At 32.3% G+C, this 20,056-nt stretch overlaps 1 protein-coding gene across 1 annotated transcript in view; it reads left to right on the forward strand.

Moving 5' to 3' along the window:
• Positions 1-20,056, forward strand: part of unc-13 (protein unc13 homolog) — a 217,859-nt gene that overhangs the window by 126,939 nt on the left and 70,864 nt on the right. Inside the window, exons 9-10 of the mRNA XM_089642160.1 lie at positions 10,470-10,611; positions 16,285-16,411. Coding sequence (XP_089498286.1) covers positions 10,470-10,611; positions 16,285-16,411 — 269 coding nt within the window. The remainder of the gene's footprint in view (positions 1-10,469; positions 10,612-16,284; positions 16,412-20,056) is intronic.

A 20,056-nucleotide genomic window follows, 5' to 3' on the forward strand; every position in this document is an offset into this window, starting at 1 on the left:
TCAGTATTGCTCAGTTTTATGTTTCTCTTTGAATCACGATTTCCTATTACCATACAAATTAGTAGAAAATTTAACCTGAGCTTAAAAAATGTTATTTCGTTAATATTATGCTTCTGTTTAGAAAAACGCTTTTTAATGGAGGCAAATAAAGTCGTGCTTTGAAGTATTCAAATTTATAATTATTGTCAAATTGAGCAGTAGTCATTTCCATTCATTGCGTAAAAAGAGTATTTACTCTCTAGTTTAATATTATTTGATTTGTTTGGCGCGCCTCGCAAAAAGCTGTAAAAATCATTTTAGTTTGCCGAATATATTTAAATGTCATTTCTGTTGAAGATATTATGTTTCTCAAAACAATACGATATTCTTTGCAATCACAAAATATTCTTCAAGTAAAATCAAAATTCAATAGAATTAATAACACCAACCCACAGTTGATTAATTGTCTATATATGCAAAATTTATTACAATTACTAACATTGGTAACACATTAACAAAACTACACTTTCTAACGAACCAACTGATAAATCGTGTATACTTCTGTAACTGAGTTTGCCTGATGAGATTTGATTAGAGGGCTTTCCTACCTTTGATCTGAAGCTTTTATTCCCTCTTCTATCTTAGTCCTATTCTTCAGCCGTGTGTTTGGGTATAACTAATCTATCTAGAATAAAGACTTTAATCCTTATTCTTAAGGAGACGATCAATTACAACATTCCCGATGACGTGGAGTAATTGATGGTGTTTTTTTGTAGATTTTCTCTTACCATCTTTAATAATTCCTATATTTAGTTAAACTATCGTCCTTTGACTTGATTCATGAATCACTTATTACCATTCTACATTTGTACATTATTAACATTAAATCGTACACTATCACAAATATCACTAACTTATTGTTTTATACTAAATTAACAGGCTATGTATTTTAAACCTGTCCAAATTAATTAACTATTAATTTATCATTATTATTTCGACCAAACTCATTTTGCATTCGAAGTTTTCTCTGGATCAATGATTAATTGATAAAATTAACATTTGTATTATTACTATACCAGTTCAACCTAATGTTATATTTTCATAACATTTTTAAAAGCTCTGATCGATACATTTATTAAAAAATTATTATATCGTTTGTTATTATTTCATCTATACTTATAACTTTATTCATTCTCAGTTTACTCTGAATCACTGACCGTTATAATTAATATCTTTAACTAATTTGAACCAAACTAGCATTGCGTTATAAGCCTGTTTTTACTCGAAAATTCATTTTGAAAATATATATTATTTGTATCAAATCAACAAATTCGAAACTCATTTTTAACCACTAGTATCCATTTAAAAAATGCCCAGTTTAAACATGTATCTAATTTATCTTATAAATGAATGCATAAATTAAAATTTAGTTCTAGAAGCACCACCAAACCGTTTTGTTCATTTTCTGCACACGAATACCTATTTTTTAATCACATTTCAATTTATACTCACGTTTTCTTTTTTCAAATTTCTGACACAATTTCACATACCTATCTTGTTTTATTCTCCACGATATAAGATTCAAGAAAAAAATAAGTAACCTTTACAAACATTCAACACACAAAATACCAATATAAACAAAAACCTCAAATAGACGCTCGTTTCTTCTTCCATCGGATACAGTCAATTTGTTTTAAATGGTTTCTCTACATCATCCATTTCTGTCGCACTTGTCATATATATTTTCCCCGTAACAAGTGTTCCCATCATTTATCTTCTACACTTAGAATTTTTAAGTAGGTGCGAGTAGGTTTCTCAAGCTATGAATAATGTTGTTGAATTGGTAAGTTACTGATATTATTTTGGTTTAATTTATGGATGAAAACAACTGGTTTATTGGAAATATCCCAAAAAATCTTGGAAACCGAACTTAATTCTATATTCATGTGGAAGAAAGGAATAAGTAAAAAAAACCCTAACGAAATGAGTACACTCAATTTTCTGTCATTCCTGCTTTTTTTAATGGTGAATCATAATGTTATTTACCGCAAAAGAAGCAATTTTATATTATATAAATATTTTTGATAAATATAATTTTTCCTTGATGGATATTAACTAATAATCGTAAATAATTTTAAAAAACTTTGCATCTAACAACTCCTATTATTTGACTCATTTCTTTTTTCCTCACACACACAGAATAAGATCTGGAGAATAAATAAATTTAAAAAATACGTAATCACATAACATGTGCAAAACCATTTTTCCTTGAATTTAAAAAAGATAAAACATACGTATTTGTCCTTTTGAAAGTTTACATATCATGTATTCAAATAAATTTTGTTGTCTGTTTTTGCTTGTAAAGATGATTTACATAGCTTTTTGGTATGCATTTGATATTTCAGTTGTTTTTTGGTCTACCTAGACGAAATGTCTTCACGTAAGTAGAGGGTTTTCAGCGTGCTTCCCCGTTCGGTTGAACATCGTACCGATATTTCATGTAATCAATTGGCCCAACGACAAAAACATATTCCAATGAACGAATGGTATGTAAGCACTTTTTTTAAACTACATATTTGCATGTTTGTATGTTTGTGTATACATGTAAAACCTACAGGGAAAAAAATGATTAATATTGAGTAATCTCTTCAAATTATTCGTAGTCCGGTTAAAAACGGGATTGCAGGTCCTTATTAAATGAATTAATAGGTTTCCTAATAAAGTTTTAGTAAAATACTAATGTTTTATCACGATTTCGGAACACATTTTCATCAAAATTCTAATATTTCCGCATTTCGTCATTGTATATTATCAAGGCAAATGCAGGTGTAGACGTTTTCTTATTTGTTAGGAATTTATTAAAAGTTTATCAAAAACGGACTGCAATCCCGTTTTTAAATAAATACCCATAATTTGAAGAGAAATTAGCAACGGTAAATTAGCAACATTCATTTTTTTCGGTGTAACAATTGATTAACTACTTTATCTTGAAGCATACATTTTCTTGTGCCAAAATATCAACATATCGATGTCTCACGCCTACCAATTAATATTTTATGAATTTAGAAAAACCGTTTACTATTCGCCTTTGTTTAAAAAAACGTCTACTTGCTATTTTAGTTACTAACTAATTTTTATTGGGAACCTTACTTATTTTGGTTAAGCACCCGCTTTGAATGTTGTTTTTGTAAAACATTGTGTGATAGGTTATTACGTTATGTTTTTGCATGCTTAATTAACAAATCCCTGTAAAAATATCCCTTGCACGATCTAGAATATTATGACTGTGATATAAATAACATCATACCCTAATCATTCTTTAAAAAATTCCCGTCCCAATCACCACAAATTCATATTAACTGGAAATCATTCCAATTCATCCAAATAATAATATTGATGCCAATCATTCCAAAATTCCATTAAAGTCAAATACTGTTTTGTTCATTACTCTGCTTTTGATGTTATTTCTCAAACATTCTTACTCAATCAATTTTTTTATGTTGTATTCATTTTGGTCCTATGTGTTTAAAGATTTTTATCAATTCGTGATATCTTAGAACCGATTACAAAAGTACAATCGATACTGTCATATTTATTGTGTCTGTCTTGTATTGTATTGTATAATTTTACTGCGTTAAAATATTTGTATTTGATGTGAACCTTGAACTTGTTTCACAATGTGTTAAATAATGATGAAAAGCTTCGTAATTCGTTACAGCAACCAATTTAGTTGCTGGTTGTAATGGAATATAATATTATATATAATGTTCGTTAAAATCGTCTGCGCTATAATTTTCAAATTAAAACTATACTTTCAACTACAAACCTGACAATAAATTCTCCAAAGAATCGTTTTCCACTTCTTGTTTTGTCGTGATTCTGTAGTTTTCCGCAGTAATGGTGTAATGTTCCGTAATGGTGAAACTATAAACTATTGTTCCTTACTTTTCCCCCACGAGAAAAGTGCAGCAGTTTATTGTGTGAAATGATTTAAAACGATAAAAGCTATAAACCCGATATCCTTCCAGCTGTGATGTTATGAAACTGATAGGTACTTGAATAGAAATAGGTTAAGTGTATTTTTAATCGATATAACAATACTTTTTAGTAGAAGTCATAAGTCCTGGATATTGAATTCAGTTTTGTTTCCACACTCAGTAATTGAAATATCATTTTGCCAGACAATTAAATGTTTTGTGGATATCCTTGTTGTATAACAAGTCTGTACCATATACAGAGATAGATTTTTTATTGAAAAGTATTCTTTGATACAAACAAAGAATGGTGAAAACTATTTGGATAATGCATTCGGTTTTCTATATCGGGTATGGTAAGATAAATATCGGACTTGATATGGCATCCAATTGAATTCTGATTCTATAAAAATGCTGTTATTGTTTCACACATGAAAAACGGCGCGCGGCGTCGCCTTAAATGTAAAAATAAAAGCTTGTATGCAATATTTCCACAAACTGTCATAGTTTTTTCCCGGGGGAAGTGGTAAGTAGGTCACTTTAATATAAGCCTCACGCCATTGCTGCGAGCTTTTGTTTTTAAACGCGAGCTTTTATCGAGATCACGTGACTTTACGTTCCACGTTTGTGCGTTATATTATGATTCGCACTTCGATATTGAATAAATCATTATTTAGTGACCAAAGGAAGTAGTCCAAATAATGCATGTTTTTTTGTAGAATTTGCTTTCTCTTGGAACAGTCTTATGAACGTTTCTGAAAACATATGCAGGCGGTAAACCACGACGTTTGTCATAAAAACAACTTGAAATTTATTTGAGGCCAAAATACTTATTAAATGAATAATTACTTTTTAATCAAAATTAATTGTAATATTCTTTCAAATGTTTCGAGTTTTGGTAATTTTACGTTAAAATAATGAATGTCTCCAAAGTTTCCGTTTTTAATGTTTTGTTTTGTTCCTTCCGGCGGAACTTTCCCGTTCAGCTTTGAGACGGAAAACCTTTAAAGAAATCAGGACACCCTGCCTCAGTTTTCAATTTCTCCCGATTTCTCTGGGAGTAATCAATAGCATTCAGCGGACTAACAAGTCTAATCTGCAGTTTCAATCTGTCTTTAGTGACAGCCTCTCAGATGTTTCAGACTGTCAGATACTGCCAGCTTTGACCTGAAACAGACTTGGAGAGTTGTACAATCTTAATTATACTTACTTACTCCTTGTTTTTGTATTGATTCCTTTGGCACAAATTGTGAAATTAATTCAGTTAATATTATTTACCCTAATTTTTCCTCTCTCAGTTCGTTTTGTATTATCATGTTGATAAGCTTACCTTTTTTCGTTTTCTATGACTCAATTTTTTTTCTTCATGCAATCAACAGTTTTAATATTATATTGAAACATCTAATATACCATTGCTCTTTACACGTCACTTTTACTAAATTAATACTGGTGTAGTTTTAAAACGACATAAATAAATAAAAAAAATGATGTAGCTATAACTTTGTGGTTATCCATTATAAATAAATGAAACAATGTTAGTTTGTTCGATCCACTATATTTTTTTTATATACGCTGACCGGTTTCGGAACAACTGTTCCTTCCTCAGGGCAAAATATACCGACTTAACATTACAACATAATGGTTGAACATAATGTATTACTATGTGTTGAAGTGGGGGTGGGGGCGTGACTAAGAATTAGTGAAGAATGGGGCGAGATGGAAACATGTCCAAGATGGGACTCTTAGATTTATTTTTTTTTATTTATTGATAGTCGAAATATTATTATTATGGGGAAAAAATATTATTAAAAGGGATTAAATGTATTAGAAGCCTCAGCAGCCTTATAAAGCTCCTTAATAATGATGATTCCACTATCGTCAATAACAAAAAATATTATCTTACACTCCCATCATAGATATGTTTCCTTTCACGTCCGTTCCATATCCCCACCTTCGCTATCCCTAGTCACGCCCCCAGCCCCACTTCAACGCTTAGTAATATATTATGTTCACTCATTGTTTTGCAATGTTAAGTTAGTATAATTTGCCCTGCGGAAGAAACCGTACAGTCAGCGTCTATAAAAAAAATAGTGGTTCAAACAAAGTAACATTGTTTCATATGAATTAAAATCTTTCGCCGCTAAGATGTTAATTTCTAAAATATTTTTAACATTATTTAATGTGTTTTTTTAGTTATTCACTGCCGAAAAAAAAAATTCTGAAAAAAAATCTCTCAAGAATCGTTGATTTCAACAAAACGTGGTATTTATGTACAGTAAATGATACGGAGATAGTCTGCATAATTTCCCTCTCAAGTTCACATGTCAAAAGTACATTATGCTTTTTGCCAATCACTCAATTTCGTTGTCCCATTTTTTATAAAGATTATCTCGATTGTCATTGCGTATATGATTGTTTCCACAACGTTACTCTCCAGGTATCTAAGACTCTCTCCAATTATTGAGGGACATTAACATCAACAATTATTGGTCGTTTATTTATCTTTTTCACATTTCCTTCAGTTATTGATACGCTCTCAGCAACTTTTTTTCCAATAACTCCACACAGATGGCTCTGAAAGAAATAGTTTCCATCGGGACCTATGTCGTTTTTTTGGATGCTCTGTGGAGGGGTATTTTTGAGGAAAGATAGGAGTGAAGGAATTGAAGGAAGGAGGAAACACGGGGGCTGGAAAATCATTCGACAAACGAGTTGTTAAAAGGGTCGTTTCAATGACAAATGTCAAATGCCAGACTGCGCAATGGTACCAAAGATATCATGACGCTAGTTCCTTGGAGAATCTTCCATTGAAATACCTGTAAAACAAGTATAGCAATCTCACCCGGCTGTGCTCTAAAGATTGTTTTCCATTTGTAGTAGGAGAACTATAAAACAGTGGCAGTGTCGTGTTATTTGTTCTGCTAGATCTCTCAGTGAGTTTTGATTTGGTTTTAAAATGTATGATATCCTGTAAAAACAAACAACTGAACTTTTTACCAAAGTCAGTCGCCAGCAACCAATCAAAATTCCTCCATTTTCAGTCACAATACAAAGCATTTTTCTTACAAACCGACTAGCACATTGTTCCGTGGTCGTATTGAATAATACTGCACTTTCGCTAATGAATCAGGCACCAACACTTTCTAAAGTTTTACAACAATAACACTTCCCGCCGCTATATCGCGGCCGTACTTTGGCGATGCCTTAATTAAAACCATCAATTTGCATATTTCCACCGTACGCCATTGTCCCGTCGCGTTGTTTCGGTAATGTTATGGGGTACAAAGAATGAATAACCTTCGGAATTATATTGAGCTCGTGTTATTATCAATTGCATGTTACAAATGGTCATTTTCAACACTTTGTTTCAATTTTATGACCGAATTTTATATCAAAAACCAGTATTACTAGGAACCCGTAATCTTTGTAGGATTTTAATCCTATTGACAAATATAAAATATAAAACAATCAATATTTCGATTTTTTTACAGATGAATATCACAAAACTCCTTGAATTTGGTGAAATGATTTCACGAATTCAATATCGTTTTATTAGGTTTTATCGGTAAAAAATTCATAATAAAGCTCACTGATCTTAGAGTTTTATTGCTTCATAGTTCAAATTACTTACATTTTTCTTAAGTTTATTATTTCCATTTAACTTACTGGTAATGGGCTTCATCGAATTACGTATTTCAAATTCGAATTACTTATTAAATTTCTTCATCTCATTCTATCTGGCATTTCAATAATGAACCAAAAATTTCGCTTTTATTTGTAACTGCACAATTTATGTTATTTTCGAATGGACCATTTTTCAATTTCCGATACGAATACAAATACTTAATCTTCTGTAGTGTATCGGTCAAATATGTAAATCAAAAGAGGTTGTAAATAAAAAACCCAATCACTTTTGGAATTTTTCATAGACATGATTCATTGATTTTGTAGAGTATTTTTCGATCAATTTTTGTTTGCCCTCAATATTAAAATCATTCAATTATTTATTCATGTATTTTGAACACAGGATCATTTGTCACACGAACCTAATGTAGCTCAAAGTGATTTTCCCGATAAGCCGACACATTGAATTTCGACACGAACATTGCTACATGTGAAGAGGAAATAAGGTACTTAGTGCCGAAAAATACAATGTATTATTTCCTTCAAAGTAGACGAGACTTTAGTGTTTCTCAACATGAATTTAACGCTCACTTTAAACACAATTTGTTAGCTTTTATTACAGCCGTGAAATTGTTTCAATGTCAACGTTTAAAAAACGATCTACAATCGTAAAAATACGTTTGTACCTACTTTGTACATGATACAGCTCTTTATGAGTTATATCTAAGAAAAAAAAATTGAAATTTTTTTTTAAATGAAATTGTTTGTTTTATCTGTGGATAAGTTAGGAAAGCAATTATTAAGTTCTGGTACAAAATATTAAAATCACTCTTTTCGCTGTGTAATTACCATACCAATTAACTGTTTTACTTGCATGTGGCAGGTTGCATAAAATGTGATCATACAAGTATTTTTGTGATTTCAAAATATTAATAGTGTGCTTTTTTCTCTTTTGCATGTATCAAAATGATATTTTTATTTACGTTAACTATTGACGGCTACGTGTTGCAACTGTAATGCTTGTGAGGGTGAATAAATTGTCGAAAAGTGTGAATTTTAAGTTTATAACTATTCTGCCCTTTTGTGAAAAAGTTCTTATAATTTTCTGTAACTTCTAGCATTTTACTATATTATGAAAGGCTCTCACATATCCTCAATGCAAACTTATCGCTGTGGATATAATGTTTTTCTTGGTGTTTTCATTTTTGCAAGCGAAAACTATTCTGTAACTGGGACGCGACCATCGTCTGGGGTCTTTAAATTTTACAAGCGCGATAACGGCCATTCTCTGAAAGGTTCTACAAAATGACAAGAAAACTTGGCTCTAAAATATGTTGTGATCACTTTTGGAGGTTACGTTTCTGAGATAGTTTTTATGGTATCGTTAAAATCTATCTTTCTGGGGCTGCTCTAATAAATGTGCCAATTCGAAACGCGACGCTTTTAAGGTTATAAATTTTATATCGCTATACTTAAGCTGGAAGCTATTTAATGTTCATTTAACACACATTGTGCTTAAATAAAAAAATATCACTCCGCGTGATGCGTACTTATAGGGGTTAAGTCATGTTATGGCCGGGTTAACCATGTCGATAAAATTTTACAATGTTTGATCGTAATCACTTGGAGTTAGAAATTCTGATCTCACCAACCGATCTTCTTATCTCAAAAGGCTTTAAATATTTCTGTCAATGTTTTTCGCAATTGCCTCAATAGAACTGCAGATACTTTTTCCAAAATTATAGATGCTTTCATTCAGTAAATCTTCGTATAATAACCGTCGACTTTTAATAAGATAATTTGAAGCTTCCGCATAAACGTTTAGAGCGTAATATTATGGGTATTGTGCTAATTCCCGTATTTCAACTTACTTATCTGTAGTAGCTCAGTCATTTCGATTAAGTTCCATAGGGTTGTGATGGGTGTTTAGCGACGTCGTTCATCACGTTTTTAACTCCAATAGATGCCTTCCTCACCATCAAATTTAGTCTACTGAGGTGGCAGCGTCATGTTAATAATCCTACTAGCACCCTCAGTGAGTTTCCATCTATATTTAGTAGTCGCGTAGCTAGTTGGGACTGATAAAACTTTTTTTTCAAATATGAACTCCATTCCTCAACAAAATCTACCCGATAATATTTCAGAAAAGAAAGTTTATTTTAAATTAAGTTCCGTTGAGTAATTATTATTACTCGTGACAGCTGTTTTTGATAATCATCATCATCATCACATTTGGCTCTACAAGCCCTGGTGGGTCTTGGCCTCCTCAAGAGTCTTCCTCCACTCAACTCGGTCCCGCGCCAGCTCTCTCCAGTTTCGAAGCTCCAAGGCAGACAAATCTTTGAGGACGTTGTCGCTCCATCTTAACCTTGGCCTTCCCAGGCTCCTTCTCCCTATCGGTCTTGAGCTCAGCAGGGACTTTGGTTCTTGATGCTCGGTCATTCTCTCCACATGACCTAGCCACCGAAGTCTTCCCAGTTTTATGAACTTTGTGACGTTTAGCTCCTTAAACAGAGTATAGAGCTCAATATAGTTATATAGTTTTTGATAATACACTTAGTAAAATATAAATACTTTATTGAATGTATAAAATAAATCTTAAAATTAGAATGCAGTTTTACAAATTGTACTTGATATATTTTTTTTAATTTATCCGAATGCAATGATTCCATTTACTCACAACCGCGTTTATAATTATCAAAAACATTTTAAAGAGAGAGAGTGACGTAATATATGTAAGTAAATCAAAATACAACGTTATATCGAGATAATCAATCATCTCAATAATTAAAACATGTAATCAAGATCAAATGAATACAACATTAGCTTCAATCACTCATTTGAAGAAGCAATCACCTCCTTGAGAATACTAACGCATGCTCTATTACACAGTGATATGCGCCCAAGGCCTGATCGCGAAGGACAAGAGTGGTACATCGGATCCCTACGTCACGGTTCAGGTTTCAAAGATCAAGAAAAGGACGAGGACTATGCCGCAGGAGCTGAATCCTGTCTGGAACGAGAAGTTTTACTTGTAAGTAATCATTTGCCTATGTTTTAATGTTATTTTTTTTACCTTTCCTCATTCCTCCGTCTTATTCTTAAGCACCCGACTCTCCCCAACAACAGAGGAATCAAGAGGCAAAGTATATTCACATTTTACTTTTATATTAACGATATCTTTCTTTATACCGAGTTGCGCTTCCTCCTCCTTTAGGCAACATTTCAGAAAGCCTTACATACTGACGGTTATTATCAAAAATGGCCATCTCCAAAAAAGTACTTTTAGAGATATTGGCACACAAATTATGTTTTCTGATTTTTATTTTATTTTAAAAGTGAACAACAGTTTGAGAGCCTGCAGAGCAAGGTTCAATCCTCAGCGTAACCAAAAATTTAAAAAAAATCTCAAATTAGCTAAAAGCCGGCCCAAGAGATGGCGCAAATAGGCTTTTGAATATAGAAGTTTTATAGTGAAAAGACTTTGTTTTTACCGTTGGTTTTTTTAGTTTTTAAATTAATGTGAGAATTACAATTTGTTTTAAGTATCGTAGCTCGTTACGAATTTTATTACAATTTTTAGTTTTAAGGTCCTTTGTGTTTTTGAAAGACTTGGCACGTGCAGTGTGATATGTTTATGTTTCAAAATGTTAAAAAAACTTGTTTGGGGTTTATTCACTTGAATGATAATGATAAAAAAGGGTATATGAACCTGCATGGCATCCAGAAACTGAAATCAGTGGAGCAGTGCCTCGCAGTAAGCATCTCTCAAAATGATTTCTTCATGGTAAAATTGTCAAAATCAAACATTCAAAATCGTACATCGCCCAACAACTCATATCTTAATTAATTTCTTGTTTCACTATCTCTACTAACACCACCGAAAACAAATTAGGTTTTCATAATATATGTTCATCCCACGCAACAAAGGGGGATTACAAATAAAATAATTAATTCGTTACAAATTTCCATTGAGTTCCGTTTTCATAATTTCGTAAAAACATTCATTAAAGTAGCATGGGTTTGTCTCGTAATTATTTTTCCTTAAAATCTCTTATTAATATGCAGGTTTTAACGTGTTAATACTATCTTTATATCCAGCTCTAGTGAAATTTGTAATTAGTTTTTTCGCTAATTGTGAAGAGTGTGTTCCATGTATTCGTAAAGTTTTTTGGGAAATTCTTCGATAGTAATATTAGTAGCAAGAATAGAAGTATTTATTTAAATGAATTCCTTTCTTCGTAATTTAATAATTACTACTTTATTAGCATCAAATTTGAACATCTTTAAGGGGATCCTTAAAACGGTCTTGCTGTTCGTCTCAAAATAATAATAAAATCATTTATCAATTTATAAATTTATGTACGTCCGTGGCACGTTTGGGATGAGAAAATTTATTATACATATTATAAAATTGAAGGGTAAAAAAGATGAACAATAACAATTATTAATAATACGAAAAAACACTATTTACATTAGAATTTTTTCCTCGAATCCAAAGTAAAGTACCATGTTGGTAATTTTTTTTTTCACGTTGTCAGCAGTTGCAGCGAATTTGTATTGATACACACAATTTAGTGTGAGAGAGCTATCTTCACGTTACATATCAACAGTTGGTTGCATCACAATGCGCACCGTTAGCAGTTGTTTTCTGTCGAGCTTTAGATGTTGTGTTTCGTTTTTCACAATAAATTAACCGTTAATATATATATATTTATTCATTTTACAGAGTATTTCGTAGAGTAGGTTATCCAGTGTTTATTATTAACCCTAACAATATAACCTCACTTTCAGGGAAGTTTTCATCTCCAACCGCTAACTAAAGGCTTATTGACCACCTTTTCATCGCCTGTTGGTATCAGTTTCCTTCATTATCTAATCCAGATAATAATTACTAAATCAGAGTGTAAATCCCTTCAATCAAAGGGTTTAATGTACAATGGGGTTACATCGCTTCTTCCAATGAAATCTCGCCAAAGAAGAAAGATCTAAGAGAAGATGGTATATCTTAATGTTTAGTGTAGAAGATAATTCGACATTCTACGCGTGCTCCACAATCTAGTGTTGGTACCTATTTTGATGGCAGTGAGGCATGGAACTGGCAGAGGACGGATGAAAGTAGACTAAATTCTGTAGAAATGAGATCTCAGAGGCGTATATGTTTAAGATTGTGTATAACTATGTGAGAAATGTGCATATTTGCAAAGAATTCAAGGTTGACGTAAGCGTAATTTAATAAAGGGACGCTTAGCGGTTTGGGCACAGTGTAGAACGAATGAACGAAGAAAAGAGTCTAAGGAGAATATATGACGCGAATGTGAATAGTAGAAGTCAGAGACGCCCGAGGAAGGCATTGCACGATCAAGTGCTTGAGTAATTGAGTTGGACCATGTCAAGAGTCAGAATGACAGAAGAATATTTATTAATGTGAATGAGGCAAGAAGGGTGGGCCAAGACAGAGTCGTTTGGCGGCCCGTCCTCTCTGCCTACACCTGTGGGAATGGAATGATGGTTAGTCCGTTAGTTAAGTCTTTTCAAATTGGTAGGTATTTGCGATCCGTATTTTACTTGTCATTATTCACAGTTGTTAAAAATGTTGCCATTGTTGCAAATTGCAGCTGTGGTCAAAGGTAATAAACTCCGGTGAACAGATACCTTCATATCAAGTACACCGTAGTGTGAATGCGAGTTTATATAGGTAAACTTCAACATTGATTTTCTTTTTGTCATTTGTAGATTGTGTTTTTTCTGTAATTATCGTTAAAAATACAGTATCTTCTTTTGCAGTGAATGCATTCATTGTTAAACTGTTGAGCGTTGTGTTAAAATTATGAAACTGCTGTTATTTTTGTGTAGACCATGTTTTGCGCTCAATTTGGGAGGAGGGTTCGGCCGCCCCGGGATCCAATGATAAATGGTAAAACAAATATCTCTCCCATAGATCACCCCAAGTGGTTCGCCACGTTTGGTGACTTAGCAAAGGTGCCCGGGTTCATTTGGTGAGGTTTGTCCGGTTCTTGGTGGTGGATGCGTCTACCCACCAACAGAACGTGACAGACTGATGAGGGATATATTTTGATCTCTCCAGCAGGATTCTCAGTAAGATGAATTCACACGTCCGTTACTCCTGGATACACTGAGCCCCAGATTCCTACCCAACCAATCCCTTTTTTCCTTTCCAGAACTTTCTCTAATTGCTTCTCTAAAAAGACCCTCCATAGAGCATCCCCAAAGATGACAAAGGCCCTGAGAGGAATAATTCCCCTCAGAACCTCCTGTGTGGAGCTAATGTTAAAAAAATTCCGCGAATGTTTAGAATTTAAAACAGTGTATATCGATGTAACTCACTATTAACTTTAACAGAAATGTAATGGTTAACACATCTGTAGTGATGGGACTAGTTCTATTATCACCCAAAATGATAACGGAATTAATCCCATCTTCCTACCAACAACGCAATCGGCTCATCAGCCCTTCTAAATCGAAAGCTCGATTCCCTTCCTTGGAGTGGTGCAAAACTATACCGTCAGGTTTTTTTTTTATTTCATACGTGTTGCAGTCTGATAAGAGCCGTGCTCTTGGTAAGAACACTGGCGGACAAAATTTTTAAATAGGTGAAAATTTCATTTCTAATCAATATCCCTACAGTTCTATAATACAAGTCTTTGACCCTTAACGTTCTCTTTAACCCTAAAGGAACCCGTATCATAATGCGTACGATCTCTGGTCCTCCCCTAGTCATCCCTTAGTCCTCCAGAGATAGACGTATTATTTCAACTGCCTGTGTACATCTCACCCAGAATCAACCCTCCCGGTCTGAAGGAGGCTTAGGGAAAAAAACACACATAGAATACTCGTTCTCTTAGCTAAGTTAGGTATCTTATTATTAATTCTATTCTTTACCGAGAACTTTTTCCTTTATCTTGTGTATATACAACAATCCCAGATAATTAAAACGAAAGATGGTTTTCCTTTGAGGGTTTTTTATGATGATTATTTCGGGATTTATTTTTCAGGGAACCAACGCTCTACTTCATGAATATACGTTACGAAAATTACTAATGGAAATAGAAAGTAATTATTTAAAGAATTTTCTATTAAAACATCGTAACGATTAGATATTACAAATATAGTAGAATGGATTGGATGGAATAGGAAAAGGTTGGGAAGTACTTGTAGCCTTGTGGCCCGGTAGATAGGACGCTCAACTAAAAGTCAGGAAACTGACTTACTTCCATTTTAACACAAGTTCTACGACGTGTAAAGGTCTGAACCCATAATATTTGGGTGTATACCTAGCTTCTCTTTTTAATAAAAATATTTCGCTCAAAAAATATACTCGTCAATTCGGGTTCAAGACTATGGTTAGAAAAGGTTCAAGACTATGGTTTGAAAATGCTGAAATATTCTCACTGAATAATAATAATCATATAATAATCGTTCAATGACCATAATAAATCATTTTTGATGATTATTCATCATTGTAAAGTTTCGTAACCTGAAATATATCAAGAAAACATTTTACCTTTAAGATTAATTGACCTAATGGTCAAGCCTATGAAATCTCATACACAAATATGGAAATAAAATCCTTTCAAATTATTTGCTGACTTTTACAGAATCTTTCATTTATTTTTTTACCTCCTGCCATTTCATATTATTTCCACTAAAGCGTATCTGATTATCATCAAGTACTCATACGAAAATGTTTTGTCATATTTATCAGAAGGCAATAAGGCTAAATTTCCTTACATAAGATGGTTCCGGGCAATAGATTAATTTTTAAGAGATCCTTTTCAAACATTCATTAAAATTTTATTGGGCAAGATTTCAAAATACATAGCGCGCACCATCAGAATATTTAAACATTGAAAAATAAAGTGATATATATTTGCGATTCACCTGCAAAAAAGTAGGAGAAAATTTTCTTTTGAAATTTTGAAAATTGGCAGATAATTCATGTGAATGGCATCATATTCGTATGCAATAAATTTGGGAGACCTCTAAAGGCCAAGACTTCATAGAAACGGTTGCACACCCTTTTTCAAACAAAACTTAAATTTAGATTTGAGGCCAAAATGCTTTTTGGAAACTATTTTTGTTTTATTCAAATGGTTTAGCATACGTTTAGTGCGAATATGTGCTAGTTTATTTATTTAAAAATTTTGTTTTTGAGGAAATTATTATTTACTTTGGCAATTATTGTTAACAACTGTTTTAAAAAAACATTTTAATGGGCTTAAATTTAACATACAAAGTATTTAAAAAAAAAAAATTGTGGACTTAAATTATCTTACAAATTATTTTTAAAAAGTATTTTGATGGGCTTAAATTTAACTTACAAGTTATTTTAAAATATTTATTTTGTGCTTTAATTTAACTTACAAATTATTTAAAAAAAAGTATTTTGATGGGCTTAAATTTAACTTACAAATTATTCAAAAAAATCAATTTTAGATTTAAAATTTTGACTAAAGTTAATTATTTCACCATTAAAAATAGCATTTATCATTGTCGTATATTATGTCATAAACTGATAACTTAAGAAATGTATACCATAAACAATGATTATTGCATAATCATTGGTTATTATTACATAATCATTGTTTATGGTTAACCAATGGTATATTCATACCGTTGGTTTTAAATAAATAATAACCTCTTAACGCTATGTAGTACTATAATCGTATAATTTTTTTCTTTGTAGTGAGTGCCACAACTCTTCCGATCGTATCAAGGTTCGAGTCTGGGATGAAGATAACGACCTCAAGTCCAAACTGAGGCAAAAACTTACCAGAGAGTCCGACGACTTCTTGGGACAAACTATCATTGAGGTAAATATAAAAAAATTATTACGATTTTTTAAGTTAATCAATCATACATCCTCCCAAAAATTACCGTGACAAAAACCTGTGCGAAAATTCTACATATTGTATGGATCAATGATGAATTCAGTAAAGTCATCACATATATCAGTAAAGAGTTGACATAGGTTTGTAAATGTGAGTGATCTATATAAATAACATTTCCAGCGATATCATCCTAAAAACAACAGTCAAACTTCTCGGTTTCAATTTAGATTCAGACTTTTCGTTTAAAAGTCAAATAAATATGAATTTAAGCATCGGTTTTTTCACCTAAGACAACTCAAGTCTTTCCGAAGAAACCTTCCTACAGAAGCAACAAAACTACTTATCAACTCTTACGTAGTCTCACGTCTCGATTACTGCAACGGCATTGATGCCAGCCTTCCAAAATATCAAATTGACAAACTTCAATCAGTGTTTAATGCAGCAGCACGGCTCATAACCGGGGTTTCAAAATATTCGCACATTTCAGAACACCTTCGTAACCTTCACTGGCTCAAGTGCCTTCAAAGAATCCAGTACAAACTGTGCTGGATGGTGTTTAAATCCATCAATAAAATGGCCCCACCCTACATCTCTGAACTATGCGTCCCGGAAAACACTGGTCTGAGGCAGTCAACTCTTAGATCAGCAACATCATCAGCTGTAGGCAGACTGATAGAACCTAAGCGCAAGCCAAATACTAAGTTTGGTGATCGCGCTTTCGGTGTATCTGGGCCGAAGGTTTGGAATAAACTCCCTCCGGAACTAAGATCCATAACAAGACCAACAGAATTCAGGTCTAAACTAAAAACTTACCTTTTTAAGCTGTCGTACCCTTAAATTAAATATACCATTCCTAAGAGAAAGTCCAGTTATAATCAATTTTTCAATTACATAAGTCCTAAATCCTGTATCTAAATTTCGCCAATAAACAATTAGATAATGTTAATTAAGTGTTAATCTCAAGTGACCTACCAGGTAAGTATTGTACTGTATATTTTCTCCATAAATAGTTAAGTAATAACATAGATCACTGTAGAAATGTATTATAAGTTTGTACAGCGCCCTTGAGGTGATTTTGCATAAAAACGGCGCTATACAAGTCATCCAATTATTATTATTACTATCAAATTTAAAAAAATTAAAAATGGGTTAAGCTCTTGAAGTGATATTTAATGACATATTTCCTGGAAGTTAAAATACTTTATATTTATTTTGTTGCATTTAATTTTTCAACTGATAAAATTTTTACTCATGATTAAATTTAATTTTACTGTTTTAAGCTCGGCGAGTATCTAACAATAAGTAATGCGTTTGAATGGCGGTTTGTATGCCGTTTAATAAATTCATTTCAAAATGTTTAAAAATTTTGGTAAATTAATATTATTTATTCCTCTTACATCAAAAATAAATTTATTACTATAAACACCAATAACTCTAAATTATTATTTTTGGTGACCGGATAAATCATCAAAATGATAATTCATCACAACTTTACAAAGTTATATAAAGTCATGGAAAGTGATGAAACAAAAACTTTATTAACTGGGTTAAGTAGGTTAGGTTAGGTTTACATTTTTTTTCATCGTTTCTAATGACTTTATATCACTTTTGAAAGGTGTGTTGAATTGTCGATGTGTTGATTTATCGTGGAACCATTATTTATATATTTGGGTCTAAAATTTGTAAATATTAGCGATTTTTTCTCGCAACACCGCCTTTTCACGAATTGACATTTTTTCTCTTTTGATATTTTTTATTAATACAAGGCGTACCTACTAGCAGAAAATAGAGCACTAATAATTATAAAAAAATGCCAATATGTTTTTACGTTAAAAACCGATGCATGGAGCATTAAAGAAAAAAAAACTTACTTGGATAACTTAAGTTTACCATTAATCCCGGATATAACTTTTGAGAAACTCTCTCCATCCACCACCTGAACTCTGTCTGAACTCTGGTGAACTCTGGACGAACTTAAATCTCTTACGAAACTCCAATTAAAAACTGTGCGTAACGGCAAAAATATTACACTTAATCTATCACTACCACTATCCCACTCAACCTGCTTTTTTTCAATTTAAGAAGTTGCATGTGCGATAATTCGGCTATTTTCGTATAACTAACAACTCACTAGAGACACCCATTCATAGTATTAACGATATGTTCCGCGAATTAAAGCGATAAATGGCTTAGCGATAAATGGCTTGCACTAATATTCAAATATGTTGTTGACAGTAAATTCCTGGAAGGTAACAGCTATTTTCAAAGACAGCTTGTAGAGCAAGTGAGGGATGGAGTCATTGTAGACATAATTCAGCTACTCTGAGCTGTAAAAAATGTTCACAGAGAATTTGCTGAGGCAGCTCTGATGACTGTGTGGACCCCTGTGAATAGTGTTGACTCAGAAAGATTTTTTACTCGCTATAATCTTGTATTGACAGATCGTAGAACGAACATGACACATTCTACTGTAGAAACGTGCAATGTTGAGTTTTAATCAATAATACATTAAACATGTTTCAAGTGATTTTGCTAATTTAATTGTTTCTCCCCTCTTGCCGACTCCCATTCTTTGACGTTATCCTATTTAGCTATAAAAGCTATGAAAACGCAAAATTAAAGCTATTTTTTTAATAATTAATGCTACATTTCTTAAAAATTATAGTTATGAATGGGTGTCTTTATTAATCACTAACGTCACTTTCGTTTCCCAGGAGGAGTAGGAAGAGAGCATGAACTCTGTATTGGCACATAATCCTTGCTTTATTCACATTCATGAATCGTCTCATATATAAGTACTCTTCTGTTATTATTTAATTCACTTGGTCAAACCATGTCTTTTTTGGGCGTCTAAATTCTACTATTCAAATTATATATTCTTTAGTATTTATATTTATAACTAAAATAAAAATAAAAAAAATTCTCCAGTATTCAATTTAATCTGTGACTGTTGTAAAGTAGTTTATGCTTAAATAACTATGTACATAATATAATGAAACTCTTGAATATTCTGCCCTTGATTTAAATGCGTTTAAAATTCACAAATTCCAATATAGATAATTAATCAAATGTGAACGATTACTATGTTGCCTTGATTAATATGTTTGTATACAGGATGTCTAAACTATTAATCAAACGAAGTGGGGTGATAGGGGGGTGTTTGTGTCAGCTTCCTTTGAATTGCAGATTTTATTTTTGAAAATATAAAAATATATTTTTTTTAAACTTGATTTACTATTGTAATATGGATATACGGAGAAAATTACTTTCATTAGATGGATCCATCATTTAACAGCATAATTAGAAGAAAAAATCAAAAAAATATTTTTCCGGATTGTGTAGGTACAAGGGCAAAGCGTTGAGATAAGCCAACATAGTAAGTCGTTTAAGAGTTATTTTTGTGTCAATCATCTTTGGGACTAGTAATAATATTATAAAAAAGTTTTTTTAAAGGTAGCATTAAAAGTATTTGAAGACTTAGACCACAATATATTCGGTCATTTTGATTGCAAATAACCTACTCTATCACCCAACTTCGTTTGCTCCATAGCTTACGGGACAATTTGCATATATAGTACATTTGCTCCTCGTTCCAGAGTAGTGTTAAAGTATCCTGGTGATAGACCA

This window comes from Hesperophylax consimilis, chromosome 2, assembly GCF_061612785.1.
Source record: "Hesperophylax consimilis isolate HC1 chromosome 2, BYU_Hcon_1.0, whole genome shotgun sequence".
Lineage (NCBI taxonomy): Eukaryota > Metazoa > Arthropoda > Insecta > Trichoptera > Limnephilidae > Hesperophylax > Hesperophylax consimilis.